General features: G+C 43.8%; 1 protein-coding gene across 2 annotated transcripts in view; it reads right to left on the minus strand.

The window, feature by feature from the left end:
• CPXM2 (carboxypeptidase X, M14 family member 2) overlaps positions 1-15749 on the minus strand; it is a 134665-nt gene that overhangs the window by 13929 nt on the left and 104987 nt on the right. For both annotated transcript variants that reach the window (XM_061162855.1, XM_061162854.1), the window contains 4 exons: positions 10625-10748; positions 8851-9047; positions 7537-7716; positions 181-478 (listed from right to left, as the gene is read on the minus strand). In XM_061162855.1, the coding sequence (XP_061018838.1) occupies positions 181-478; positions 7537-7716; positions 8851-9047; positions 10625-10748 (799 nt within the window). The remainder of the gene's footprint in view (positions 1-180; positions 479-7536; positions 7717-8850; positions 9048-10624; positions 10749-15749) is intronic.

Below are 15749 nucleotides of genomic sequence, written 5' to 3' on the forward strand. Positions count from 1 at the left end.
GTTAAGGTGAAAAGAAGAGACTAGGCAGGGTGCTCGCACCTTATACATGGTTAATTACAGTAGCTACTCTGCTGAGAACAAGGACAGATGGAGAGCTGGACCACAGGGTCCCCCCAACCTCCATCCAGTGGCCCACTGTCATTGGGCCCCACGATGACAGCAGGACCATCAGAGACTTACTTCCGGCCACAGTGTGCCAGGAAGCCCCATTGACGGTCCCGTCCTCCTTCTGGAAGTCCTCCGTGTGGCACACCCTCCTCCTGGCGTCCGTCATGAGGCGGTGCGTGGAGGCGTAGGAGTAGGCCAGCCAGCGGAAGACGTGGTCGTCGGGCGTTGGGGTATGCTCCTGGGTCTTCCACAGGGACCTCACCATGTCGTAGGGGTAGGCCACCACCAGCTCGCCCCCCTGCAGGTTGCCACCCAGCACGAAGGGGATTTTCTCCATCCAGGCTATGACTGCCCTGGTCTCCACGGCCACCTGTGAACATGCCCAATTTTAGCACATTTGAGAAATAAAAGCAGAAGGAAATTGCCTTCTCTCCTGAGCTTTCCAAACAGGGACATAGTTGAAAAAGCAGTCATTTTATGGCATCATTGGAGCAAAATTTAGAACCTCAAAATTTTTCTAGGGAAAACTGGCCACTATGGAAATAATGGATAAAAAGAGAAATCAGAGAAATTTCTTATTGGAGGAATACTCCAGTTAGTAGGCAAAGAGGGAATGACAGAATTAAAGGATCAGCACTTGGCAACTTCACTGAATTCATGGGTCAGTCAATGAATTAATGTTCATCAACGACTCGATGGACATGAGTTTGAGTAAGTTCCGGGAGTTGGTGATGGACAGGGAAGCCTGGCGTGCTGCAGTCCATGGGGTCGCAAACAGTTGGACATGACTGAGTGACTGAAGTGAAGTGAATTGTAATAAACAGCATAGAGAGAGGGAAGCAAACACAATTCTCTCCTGATGAAAGAACACACACCTAAAAATCCACCCACCTTGCGTGTGAGGAAGCCTCTAGTGCAGGGGTCAGCACTTTTTCTATTAAGGGCCAGATAGGAAATATTTTAGGCTTTGGGGGCCCTGAAGCTCTTGTTGCAACTACTCAAGTCTGCCAGTAGCAAGTATTCAACTCTACCCCTGGAGCAGTTTGGTACCTTGGACAATACCCAGATGATGACCATGGCTGTGTTCCAGTAAAACACCATACAGAAACAGGCCTGGGCGGGATGAGACCTACGTTACCAACCCCTCTCTAGTCTACATGGCCCAGTGGTCTGAATCTCACTGCTAATTTATAAGAAACACAGAGAAATATGTTACATTACATCACGAGAATACAGTTAGCAGCATCCAGACAGTAGAAAATGCTAGAAGACAACCTAGTTGCTTATATTATAGCTGTTACAAAATAAACAACAATAGAATTACAAGAAAAAAGGGAGAAAGTGATACAGGAGAAAAGTACAGTTTAAAGAAGGGTTGAAAGGCTTATAAACTAATCAGAATGAATGGGTTTTAATTAGATCCCAGTTAAAACAGACTGTAAGAGAGAGCAATGGAAAATGATTATAGGAGAAATGCAAACACTGATTGGATATTTTATAATACTAAGAGATAGTTTATTTTGATATGATAATAGTAATTTATGGCTTTAAAAGAGAGTCAGATCTTTTAAGGATACTTAATGAAATATTTACAGATGAAATGACATGATGTCTGGAATTTTCTTCAATAGTCTTGGGGAGGAGGAGAAAGTGACTGAATATGTAGACGAAATGTGAATTTATAAGTGTTGATGTTGAGATGGGTACATGGATGGGATTCTCTACAGCTCCCTCTCTAGTTTTGTATGCTGAACTTTTTATGACTAAAAAGTTAAAAAAAAAAAAGGAAGGAAAGAGGGTGAATGGCAGGAAGGGAAGGAAGGAAGGAGAGAAGAAAGCAAGGAAACAAAAGCTAAAACTGGAAAACTTGATATGGTCAAATACTGATCAATGAATCAAATATTTGTCATAAGTTACTGATATCTCTGAAGATAATTCCAGTAGAAAAAAAAAACTAATAATGGAAAAGAAATAAACATTGGAAATGGTCTAACTGTGCTGTATAGCTAATTGATTAAGGAATGAAAGTAACCTGAAGGATTCATTAAGCTTTGTTTTTATTCCTAAACACATCAGGGCCTTGAGTTGGATGAAGCATAGAATTCAGCTCACAATGCAGGATCATTATGGATCCATGCTTCATCCTCTTCTTTCATATTTTGATATAATAAACACCAGTGAACCTACCATCCATCCTAATGGTCAGCTTTTATTGACCGTTTCTGCACACATCTGTGATTCCCATCCTCCTGCTTCTCACTCAGAGGTAATCACTATACCCTAAACAATATGATTCTGAGTCTCTTTTGTTTAACTCCATACATGTATGCATAAGGGTTCGATCCCTGGGTGAGGGAAGATTCCCTGGAGGAGGAAATGGCAACCCACTCCAGTATTCTTGCCTGGAAAATCCCATGGACAGAGGAGCCTGGTGGGCCACAGTCAATGGGGTTGCGAACAGCTGGACATGACTGAGCTACTGCGCATGCATGCACATATGTATTACTTGGCTTTATTTTCTTTTGATCTAAAAAAAGGGTGGGTAACATACTATTGTCTTCTGTAAATTTTCCCGCTTAACATGTTTGTAAGACTAATCTGTGTTGCATAAAGCTATATTGTTCAGTCTTTTTTACTTCAATATGAAGATTTCATCATTTATCTGTTCTTGTTATGATGGGCATGTAGAAAATTTTCCATTTTTGCTATAGTGAACAGCATTGCTCTTAACTTGCTCCGTCTTCTGGTGGGCTGTGCTAAGATGTGCTTAATTGCTCAGTCAAGTCCGACTCTTTGTGACCCATGGACTGCTCTGTCCATGGGGATTCTCCAGGCGAGAATACTGCAGTGGGTTGCCATGCCCTCCTCCAAGGGATCTTCCCAACCCAAGGATCGAATCCAGATTTCCTATACCTGTGCCGAAATTTATATTGCATAAATGGCCAGAAGTACAGCTGCAGCCATAGATACATACATATTTCACTTTACAAAATAATCAAGTTATTTTCCAAAGTTACTGTGCTAATTTAAGCTCTCACTATGAGTAAGAGATCCACTGTCCCATATCTTCCCCAACGCTTGGCTACTGTTAATTTTCCCAATCAATGGATCAAATGTTCTCTTATCTGCATTTCCTTAGCACTAGTAATGCCGAACATCTTTCCTTGTTTTCTGACCATATGTTTCCTCCTCCATGAATTGCCTCTGCATATCTTTTACCCATTTTTCTGTTGTTTCTATTTTTCTCATTTGTTTTTCTTTATTCTTTTAAAAATTCTAGTTTTTTTCCAATTAAATAATTTTCAAATAACACCTCAGTTTTTAATTTGCTCTTCTGATAGTTTTGAAAATCTTCTGATGAATGGGCTTCCTTATTTTGATGTAGTTGAACTTACCAATTTTCTATAATAAATGCCATTTAAAACTGTTCTCCCCACCCTGAGGAATCATTGTAAATGTTGTTAAATTTTATCAAATGCTTCTTTCTGCAGACAAATTATTGGTTTTTTTCTATCATGTCATTGATTTCTGCTCTTTTTAATCAAAACCTTTCTACATTTTTTGGGGTTTCTTCTGTTACTCTTTTTCTTACTTCTTAACTTAGTTGATGTTCAATCTTTCTTCTTTCGACATGTAATCATTCAAAAGTATAAATTTCTGAAAGCATTTTTTGCTGTTCTCCACCAATTTTGAAGCTCCAATACTTTGGCCACCTGATGCGAACAGCTGACTCAATGGAAAAGACACTGATGCTGGGAAAGATTAAAGGCTAAAGGAGAAGAGGGCAGCAGAGATGGTTGGATGGCATCACCGACTCAATAGCTATCAGTCTGAGCAAACTCCGGGAGATGGTGAAGGACAGGGAAGCCTGGCGTGCTGCTGTCTGTGGGGTCACAGAGTCGGACACAACTGAGGGACTGAACAACAGCCACCAATTTTGATATTTAATGTCCTCATTATCATTAATTTCTACTTATTTTTAGTTGCCAATGTGAAGTTTTTCTTTGACCCATTACTGAGAAGTTTCTTTTTTTTTAAATTTTCTAAATACTTAAGAGATCTTTTCATACTGTCTGCTAGTTTAATTGTATGGTGGTGAAAGAATCATGGTCTGCCTGGCTCTCATTTTCTGAACTTTGCTGAGGTTTCCATTATAGGCCAGAGTGCCATCAATGTTTGAAAATGCTCCAGGGATTATTTAGAACAATAAATACTCGTGCTTCTTGTAGAATTCTTACAGTTTCCTATGTCAAGGCTGTTAATTGTTATTCAAATCTCTATCTATCTCAGGGGGTTTCCTTGGTGGCTCAGACAGTAAGGAACCCACCTGCAGGAGGCCTGGCTTTGTTCCCTGGCTTAGGAAGATTCCCCACAGAAGGGAATGGCAACCCACTCCAGTATTTTTGCCTGGAGCATCCCATGGACAGAGGAGTCTGGTGGGCGAGAGTCCACAGGGTCACAAAGAATCGGACATGACTGAAGGGACAACGCTTCCATCATCATCACTTTATCTATCACACCTGTCCATAACTGAGAAAGGTGTTGGTGATGGCGGGGTTGTGAAATTCTCCCTGTGTTTCTAAAGAACAAGCTCAAAAACTAAATTCTGATCTTAATGCAAAGACTGAAATTCATGGACTTCCCATCACTGTGCTAAAATAATTCTCTCTTAGCACCTCAAGGCTAAGAAAGCTGGCAACCATGCTCCAATTTTGGTCCAAGGGTTCCCAAATTATAACATCACTTGAATCCTCAGCTTTGCCAGATGTCACTAGTATGTTAGCTTAAAAAAGAAGACTTCTAGGATGGAATTAGCACGTGAGAAAGGATTCAGAAGACCTAGAGGGTCCAAGTTCTTTATCCCCCATAAGCCGTCCTTGGGCATCCTAACTAAACCATGTGGTACTTCCCTGTCTGTCCCCATCATTTGCTTCTTGAGAGACCAGATGACACCATCCTGTGCAACATTAAATGAGGCAACCAGGCTGGCTCTCCTCCACGAAGTGGTACCCACGTGTGATGTGAGCTGGAGCTCTGAGAAAGAACTGGAGAGCTGCCTTCTATCTATCCATCATTTCTCCCTTGATTCCTCAAGAAGAGAAGTCAATTAATAATTATTTTTTAGACTGCAAATGTGCTTGCCTAAAATATAGCATTCACCAGCCTTCCCTTTGGTGCACTGATATCATGTTTTGACTAAATCGTGGCCAATAAGATTTAAACAAAGTATTATGTAGGAATTCTAGGAATGCCTCTTAAAGTTCATTGACTTATCTGCTGCTGCTGCTGCTGTTAAGTCACTTCAGTCGTGTCCAGCTCTGTGCAACCCCATAGACGGCAGCCCACCAGGCTCCCCCGTCCCTGGGATTCTCCAGGCAAGAAGACTGGAGTGGGTTGACTTATCTGAGCAGAGGACTTTTTTTTTCAACCTTTTCTCTACTCTTCCTCGGAAGGCATGACAGCTGAGGTTCCATGATGGAACTGCCATGTTGGATTAGGACCCTGAGAATGAAAGTCCAACTGCTAACATGTGGAAGCAGAAAGACGACTTCTGGGTTCCTGATGATCATGGGGCTCCCATTTGCCTGGCCCTAAACCATCTGCCCCCAGGGTCCTTTTATGTGAAAAAAGAAAAAAAAAAAAAAGTCTACCTCGTTGTTGTTGTTGTTCAGTTGCTATGTCATGTCTAACTCTTTGTGACCCAATGGACTGTAAGATGCCCACCTTCCTTGTCCTTCACTGTCTCCCAGAGTTTGTTCAAACCCACGTCCATTGAGTCAGTGATGCCATCCAACCATCTCATCCTCTGTCATCCCCTTCTCTTCCTGCCCTCAATCTTTACCAGCATCAGGGGCTTTTCCAACGTGTCGGCTCTTCGCATCAGGTGGCCAAAGTATTGGAGCTTCAGCTTCAGTGTCAGTCCTTCCAATGAATATTCAGGGTTGATTTCCTTTAGAGTTGACTGGCTTGATCTTGTAGTCCAAGGGATTCAAGAGTCTTCTCCAGCACCACAGGTTGAAAGCATCAATTCTTCAGCACTCAGCTTTCTTTATGGTCCAATTCTCACATGCTTACATGACTACTGGAAAAGCCATAGCTTGGACTATGTGGCCCTTCGTCAGCAAAGTGATGTCTCTACTTTTTAATATGCTGTCTAGGTTTGTCATAGCTTTTCTTCCAAGGAGCAAGTGTCTTTTAATTTCATAGCTGCAGTCACCATCAGCAATGATTTTGGAGTCCAAGAAAATAAAGTCTGTCACTGTTTCCACTTTTTCCCCACCTAATTGCCATGAAGTGATAGGACTGAATGCCATGATCTTCAGTTCAGTTCAGTTCAGTCACTCAGTCATGTCTGACTCTGCGACCCCATGGACTGTAGTACGCCAGGCCTCCTGTCCATCACCAACTCCCAGTTTACTCAAACTCATGTCCACTGAGTCGGTGATGCCATCCAACCATTTCATCCTCTGTTATCCCCTTCTCCTCCTGCCTTCAACCCTTCCCAGCATCAGGGTCTTTTCCAATGAGTTAGTTCTTCACATCAGGTAGCCAAAGTATTGGAGTTTCAGCTTCAGCATCAGTCCTTCCAATGAATATTCAGGACTGATTTCCTTTAGGATGGACTGGCCATGATCTTAGTGCTTTGAATTTGAGTTTTAAGCCAGATTTTTCACTTTCCTCTTCCACCTTCATCAAGAGGCTCTTTAGTTCCTCTTCATTTTCTTTCATTAGAGTGGTATCATCTGTGTATCTGAGGTTGTTGATATTTCTACCTCTTTAAGCCACTTTTTCTGTTGGTATAGCCAAACCTAATACTCATGTATATAGCAATCAAGGCAGACCTTTTTAAAGAGCATATAGGGCCAAAGACTAAGGGTATAAGAGAATTTACAGTGAGTAGAGGAGACAATAAGAGGCATGGGAAATTTTGTGAAGATTATTTATTCTACAAAATACTTTTTGCTAACGAGACCTAAGAAATTTGGGGGAAATATTTCCCATCCAAATGCATTTTTCTTTCCAAAGAAGCACCATGAGTAATAAATCCATAGGGATTCATGAAATAAAAATAAGATATCTCAAGCAATCAGTGAGGTCTAAGGACAATGTCACTGAAATTTCACAGCACTGCCAAACATAAGGGTAATAATGACATTAATGAACATGCACAATTCAAGTGAAGGGTTTTTCTATTTTTTGAAAGTACTGCAAAGGAATCTAATTAAATGATTTCTCTTCTGGGAAGAATCTCCTCACATTTCAATTTAATAGGTAGTTATTATCTAGCACACTTCCCTCGTTTTGGAGAAGACCTGAAAGGAAAAAAATGATTTCGTCTTGTTCTTAAATTGTACACCCTCTGCCAGTAGTGGTGGGTGTTTACTTTGGCCTCCTCTGCTTTACAGATGATGGGGTATTTTTACTCACCGTGGCATTTTCAGACAGAAACCACTCAGGGATGGCGATATAGTGATTGGGAACTTTCCTTGGGATGTTCTGTCGGTCCTCTGCCTCCCAGAGCAGCGTGTTTAAGTCAGGAAAGTTGTTGTTGATGTCAATTCCGTCATGGGTCCAACGGCCGAGGGACCAGCCTCCCAGCTCGGAACCCTGGGAGAAAATTCAGAATGTGAGGGACCCACAGACCTCTGGATTCTCCTGTCTCTCACACACAAGACCGCTCCATCTCGATCTCCATCTGGGGTATGCCTCGAAGCCTCCAAACACCCTCTGACATAAAGATGACATCCAAGGGAGACTATTTGGCTAATAATCTGTTAATGTTTGGTGGATGATGGATAATGTAGTCATTATTATTATTCTTCCCACTCTATATAGTCATTATTATTCCCACTCCGAAGAGGGAATGTATTGAGTCATCCTGCCACAGAGCAGTCCTCAGAAAAGACTTAGTTCTCTCCTGCCTCCTCTGCCATCATCTCTTCTAAACTGGTTGAATGAAACTCCAAGTAGTAATAAGTTTAAGACTCTGTCACTGCAAAAATCAAGAGCCGCCACATTAATATGTTCACCTGGCAATTCTGGCTCATGATTTAGCAACACAAATCTCTAACCATTTGCACCAATAAACACAAGCAAAAATCTGCACTGTAAATCTGTATTTGATGGGTACCATTGTTTGAAGTACAGATTGCCATTTTATTCCCAGATACTGTGATATAATTATGAATACATGATACAACATTATACTAACTCTACACAATTAATTGTGTAATCTCTACACAATTCTATACATATATATGTTCTATATATAACTATAACCTATAAATTCTATGTTCTAACCAGCACATAAAATATAAACCATGTATCAGGATAATAAAAACAGCTGTCCTCAGAAAACTGATGAGAGGATTTATAGGTAATCATCAAGGCTAGAATATGCTTTGATTAAGTGTTCAATCAATGTTAGGTGTTATTATTATTCTGTCCTATTGGCCCCACTGTACATATAACAACATTATTTTTCGCAACCTTTTATTCAGTCTGTCAGTGTGTTCACCTTTCAGGGTCCCCATAATGCTCAATTAGTGCAATGCATCTTTCATAAACCTTGTGGGTTCCCCCGTCTCAGCAGAAAGACGCTGGAAAAGAAAGCTGGTGATGTGGAATTCAGGTCAACTCCTGGCTCAGTGCATTGTGTGTGTGTGTGTGTGTGTGTGTGTGTGTGTGTGTGTGTGTGCAGAGGGGCAGCTGCTGTGCTGGGGGAGGGAAGCCATCCATTACCCCCTCGTAGGCCTTCTCGTAGCCGTCGGGGTTCAGGGAGGGGAGTATGTGGATCCGGGTCTCCTCCACCAGGCGGATGATGCGTAAGTTCCCCGCCAAGTACTCCTGGCACAGAAACTGCATCAGCAAAAGCATCAGCTCCCGGCCCAACACCTCGTTGCCGTGGGCCCCCGCGATGTAGTGGAACTCGGGCTCACCTTTACTCAAAGATAGGAAAAAACAGGCGATCATATCAGATGCTTACAGCAACATAGTCCTCAGCATATTGTATTAGGAAAGAAATCTCTGAATAACAGAAATGTGCAATTTTATCTCTTCTTGCACATCAACTTGCACATCTTCTTGCACACAACTTGCACATCAAGTTATATAAGTACAATTTTTATTAGTTCCCAGAGAGGTATATGAGAAAATGTGTAGAAAAACCTTAGATGGTAACAGCCAAAAAGTAAGACTGTTTATTCTTATTTGGCAAGAATAGATAAAATAACACACGGTTTAGGGTTTAAAAGTTACAAATTAAGCACAAATCGTAGCAATTATTTGGGGAGGTAATTCTTTTTCTTAAAAGGACTTTGTATTTAATTTTATAACGATACCGAGATGGACAAATGCAAGCAGAAAACAGTGTCATGGGAAGTCAGCAATGACACAGTTTTGTAAAGGGGGGCTGTCTTTGACCTTGTTCTTTTCAAAGCTCAGCTTTTTCACTGTTGGATTTATCAGTGCTGGGCGTGAGCTTACAGCACTCCTGCCTCCCTCACTGGCCAAGCTACTGCTTTGGAGGAAATGTGACTTTACCCACAGATAAAGCCCTCACCCTTTAAAAGACATTCCTGAGAGAAACTCCTGGAATACTGATGAACATTCAAGTCAAGAGAATCAGACAAATCTCTACATTAAATCCATTTCCAGCGGACTTCTAAAGGGTTCACAATTTTAGCAAAAAGAAAAATCTTTCACCCATCCCCACTCCCACCCTACATCCCCTAACCTGTAGGAGAACACAATTTTGGCAGTGATTAAATGAGAAGTGGCTAAAAACAGGAAATGCTTGAAAACAGGATGGAAATTTAAAAGAAGATTAAGGGAACCACCTCTAACTCCAACCCTTAATGACCAGGGAATCCAGAATTTTCTCCAGAAAAAGGAGTCTGTCTTAAGCATCTCAGCCATTTTCCTTTTTGGTTAGTGTGACTGGTCTCAGAGAAGAACAGAATTAAGTGTGGTCCATTTGGAGAAAAGTCGGGTACTTCTAGCTTAAATAATTTGACAGCCTACATCATACAATGTGGGGTGAAACTGAAAGTGTTAGTCACTTAGTCATGTCTGACTTTTTGTGATCCCATGGACTGTAACCCACCAGACTCCTTTGTCCATGTAATTCTCTAGGCAAGAATACTGGAGTGGGTTGTCACTCCCTTCTCCAGAGAATCTTCCCGAACCAGGGATCTAACCCGGGTCTCCTGCATTGCAGGTAGATTCTTTATAGCCCGAGCCACGAGGTAAGCCCCAAAGTGAAAGTGTTAATCACTCAGTCGTGTCTGACTCTTTGTAACCCCATAGACTGTAGCATCCCAGGCTCCTCTGTCCATGGAATTCTCCAGGCAAGAGTATATTAAACAGAACCAAAACTGGCAGAACCTATCTGCGAGATTGGGGGCGTGGCCAGCTCCTGCCCTGTTTCATGAATGTTCTCAGAGTGAACTCTGCCTCGCTCTTTAAGAAAACACCAGACACGAAGGGCCAGGGCACTGCAGACGGGCAGCCTCACCGACTTCGTGCTCCCCGGGGTGGTCGGAGATCTCCACGGCATACAGCTTCAGGCCCTGGTGGCTCTTGCCAATGTTGTAAATCCTCGTGATGTTGGGGCACATTTCATTCACGACCTTCATCAACTGCAGAATAAGATGAATTCACGGCTCTGAGCCATGATGGCCATGCACCGAAGCGGGCAGAGCTCTCAAGGAGACAGCCCCCTCCCACGGCCCCCTGCATACCCACCCTCCCACACACCAGTGCTCTGGAATGTTCCCCTTCTGCTCCCTCTGCCCTGTCTCCCAGCACCTCTGGCTTGTGTTTATCACCTCCCTGAGTTACGGTATCACCTCCCTGGGTGGTGGTATCACCTCCCTTGGTGGCTTCATTACCTAAAGACTGAGCCTTTTCTCTCTATGGTGGTGGTGGTGGTTTAGTCCCTACGTCCTGTCCGACTCTTTTCAACCCCATGGACTGTAACCTGCCAGGCTCCTCTGTCCATGGGATTTCCCAGGCAAGAATCCTGGAGTGGGCAGCCATAGCCTTGCCTAAGTAAGTATTTATTACTGAATACCATTTTTCTTATACTTTAATGAGCGTTTATGACGTCTGGCTGCTCTGCCCTCCTGGAGCCCATAGTGTGGCAGCAGACGGAGTCGGACCATCGTCACTTCACTGGTGCCAAGTAAGGGGCACGAGGTAACGGGAGCCATGCCGTGAGAGGGTGGGGGACACAGGCTTCATGGAAAAGTCAAATACACACAAGGCATTTCCTGAATTTTGCTTTGATAGTTGAGCTCATCAGACAAGCTTCCAGAGGAGGGGATGAGGGTCTGCTAATCACAGGGGCTAAGAACAGAGGCATATCCACCCTAGGCTGCCGTGCCTCCATCTCTGAGCGGGTACCTGTGGGTGAGCTGGTAAGTCGCCCTGACTCTCTGTGTGAAACCTCTGTGCCATCCCCAAGGGAAAGAAGCTCTGATTCAAAGGACATTCCTGCCAGGCACCAGACCAGTGATGCTTCCCCGTGGTGGCATCAGGAGGGTACACGAGTGTTACAGACCAAGAAGGAAGCTCGGGTGCCTTGCAAGCAGTGAGCAAGGGCATCCCAGCCTGGGCGCGTGCCTACCAGGGAGAGCTCCGTCCTTAATCAAGCTGAGCAGGAGCTGGGCTAGTGGTGATAGAGCTCACAGAGGGGCAGTGTGGGCCTGGACAAACTCGATGCAACTTTCAAATCATTCCTATCAGCCAAATGATCTATAGACCGTCCTGGTAAATTGTACATAAACAAGTCTTCTGCAAACGTTATAGTAGGTTGAAAGCTATGAGAACTGGAAAATTGGTATCAGGTAGAACTTCAATTGGAGTGCAGTGACATCATACCAGGTTTGCCTTTCTTGCATTCTGCAATTTCTTTGCAATTCTTGCAATCTCCTTGCATTTCTTGCCTTTCTTGCATTCTGCACTGATGTGTGGAGGGCAGTCATGGGGCATTGGGGGGCATCCCTAAAGGAATGGAAGATTCATTGCTGCTGGAGCTTGGCTCTCATAACACACCTACGAGGTGTTACAACTGCAGCCCTGGTCAGGCATTCAAGGTCTAATTTTCTCACTGCTCCTGTGAGGGGGAAACATGCTTTGATTTATGATAACCCACTTTGTGTTATAATATCTAGGTGAGAGAAAGAGAAAGACCACTGCATAGGGCTGTTCTCCAACCATGGCAGAGATGGAAACCCACCATCCATGGAGGAACCACATGCAAGCAAGGTTGATGTAGCTTCACATCTCTGTCTATGAGGAATACACACCATGGGGCTGAAGTGGAGCCAGAGAGGAGTAGCACCAAGTTTTATTAAGAGACTCGGTACTGACGTCATTAGTCACAGCAAGTTCTATTTCTCTACTGAGTCTTATCATGACAAACACCAGTGAAGTATAATCAAAGGAGCCTGAACCCATTCTACAGATGTGGAGACTGAGGCTCAGAGAGACCGTTGAGGGGTTTGCCCAAGGTCACCCACCTGGAACCAGGTGGAGCCAGGGCTTTGGACTCGTGGGTTCTTATCTGTCCACGTTGTTGTTGTTGTTGTTCAGTCCCTCAGTCCTGTCCAACTCTTTGTGACCCCTTGCACTGTAGCATGCCAGGCTTCCCTGTCAGCCACCATTTTCCGGAGCTTGCTCAAACTCATGTCCATTGAAGTTGGTGATGCCATCCAACCATCTTGTCCTCTGTCATCCCCTTCTCCTCCCGCCTTCAATCTTTCCCAGCATCAGACTCTTCCAGTGAGTTGGCTCTTTGCACCAGGCCAATGTACTGGAGCTTCAGCTTCAGCATCAGTCCTTCAAATGAATATTCAGGGTTGATTTCCTTTAGGATCAACTGGTTGGATCTCCTTGCAATCCAAAGGTCTCTCAAGAGTCTTCTCCAACACGACAGTTCAAAAGCATCAATTCTTTGGTGCTCAGCCTTCTTCACGGTCCAACTCTCACATCCATACATGACCACTGGAAAAACCATAGCTTTGACCATACGGATTTTTGTTGGCAAAGTAATGTCTCTTCTTTTTAATATACTGTCTAGGTTTGCCATTGCTTTTCTTCCAAGAAGCAAGCATCTTTTAATTTCATGGCTGCAGTCACCATCCACTGTGATTCTGGAACCCAAATAAATAAATTCTGTCACTGTTTCCATTGTTTCCTCATCTATTTACCATAAAGTGATGGGACCAGATGCCATGATCTTTTTGAATGTTGAGTTTAAGCCAGCTCTTTCATTCTCCTCTTTCACCTTCATCAAGAGGTTCTTCAGTACCTCTTTGCTTTCTGCCATAAGGGTGGTGTCATCTGCATATTTGAGGTTATTGATATTTTTCCCAGCAATCTTGATTCCGGTCTGTGCTTCATCCAGTCCAGCATTTCACATGATATACTCTGCATATAATTTCAATAAGCAGGGTGACAATATACAGCCTTTACGTACTCCTTTCCTGATTTGGAACCAGTCTGTTGTTCCAAGTCCGATTCTAACTGTTGCTTCTTGACCCACATACAGGTTTCTTAGGAGACAGGTCAGGTGGTCTGGTATTCCCATCTCTTTAAGAATGTTCCACAGTTTATTGTGATCCACATGGTCAAAGTTTCTAGCATAGTCAATGAAGCAGAGTAGATGTTTTTCTGGAACTCTCTTGCTTTTTCAATGATCCAGCAGATGTTGGCAATTTGATCTCTGGTCCCTCTGTCTTTTCTAAATCCAACTTGAACATCTGAAATTTCTCAGTTCATGTACTTTTGAAGCCTAGCTTAGAGGATTTTGAGCATTACTTTGCTAGCACTCTGTCCATGAAGGTGTAGTAAAGCAATCAAAATCAGCTCTGCCACTTCTTCTGTCTACTTTACAAGGGGCTGTTCTGGAGGATGGCCCCAGCACAAGCACTATCTGATTGGGTCTCGCATACCTGTCCCTGCTGACTGCACAGTCATTCTCCGCTACCAGTGTAGACCTCCCCAAATCCCGGCCAGCCGGTGGTCCCCTGTCCTGCGTTCAGATCAATGACCGGTTCTGCAGACACAGAGCCACTCGGCTCACCCTTACCCAGGTGATCAGCACAGAGCCTGGCTGTCATTTAATGGCTACCCTCCTTCCCGTTTCAAAGAGCTGCCTGAAAACTGAGCCTCCCTGTACTGGAGATGACGACCTTGATAGTGGGGAAAAAAAAAGACAAATGGCATCTTCCCTTGGATGAGCAGTCAGCCAGGGACACGGCATCTCAGGATGGGATGACTCTCGACCATGAGTCATCAGAGTCACCTCTTCATCCCCCACCCACCACCGCAGTAATTTTATACCAGTCAGGTTTTCCTCTCGGTGTTGTGATATCACAAGTATCTTTTCCACACACAGGAATGAGAATACGGGCATTTGGAGACTCCCTTTAGGGAGAGTGAGTGAAAGTTGCTCATTGTGCCCGACTCTGTGCAACCCCTGGACTGTAGCCCACCAGGCTCCTCTGTCCATGGGATTCTCCAGGCAAGAATACAGGAGTGGGTTGCCATTTCCTTCTTCAGGGGATCTTCCCAACCCAGGGATCAAACCCAGCTCTCCTGCATTGCAGGCAGATTCGTCACCATCTGAGCCACCAAGCCTGGTGGGCCCCTGCAATGCCAGGAAGTGTTTCTCTGAGGGCCACAGGCACCATCTAAGACTCAGCTGGTGATCCATCTTGCTTATTCCTGAAAAGAGTCAAAAAGGACATCCTGGAGTTTGAGTCTTACTGGTAAATGTTTGGGTCTTGAAGTTTAAAGTGAAAGAGACAGAATTTTCTTGATGGCCTTAAAAGCATGCAACCTCAACAAGGGTGGCATCACCCCAAAGGAAGTGAAAATTGGTTCTCCGGGGGCTAAAAATCTTAGCTCTTACAAGCTTTATGACCCTCCAAAGTGCAATCTTACCCAACAAAATCTTATTCCTTAGTTTTTAATATAATGGGTAATTAGGAAAAGTGTCTACAAAGGGCCAGTAGGGAAACATCATCCTCGAGAGAAGTGGGTTTTGTAAGATGCTCAGTGTCCTCAAGACTCTGTTTCCTCATCTCTGAACAGATCACATCCTGGGAGCGACTGAACTCCCCGCCTCCGTTGCTTCCCTCTGGTCCTGAAGGAGACAGAAGAAAGAGCCCCTTTCCTGGTGATTCAGTGTCTAGGGATACGTCAGAGGAAATTTTCATAAAGAGCATAAGTTACATGTATGATGACACTGGTCATAGCATGTTTCATCCTCTCTCACTATTCATTACAAGTGGGATGCGATCCCGAAGCTCCAGAGCAGGAAGGTAGCTGAGAAAACCCTGATTCATCCTGCAGCATTTCAGGGACAATTACGAAGCCAGCATGAGACATGGCTAATGATCCCACATGATGTGAGACAGTCTGGGCAAAGTGGTTAACCATCCTCTGATGAAAATCGCATGAATTCTGTGAACACAGAAACACAAACCCTGGAGAGAAATGGAGTGGGGATGAAAGCCACGGGTTCATGGAGGATTAACCTTGAGACTTTGAGTTTGTATTTGATATGGATCCAATGTTGTTTATCCAATGGATTTAAAAAACAAATAAAGAAACGAGAAGAGAAAAAGTCC

The sequence above is a fragment of the Dama dama genome, chromosome 15 (assembly GCF_033118175.1).
Source record: "Dama dama isolate Ldn47 chromosome 15, ASM3311817v1, whole genome shotgun sequence".
NCBI lineage: Eukaryota > Metazoa > Chordata > Mammalia > Artiodactyla > Cervidae > Dama > Dama dama.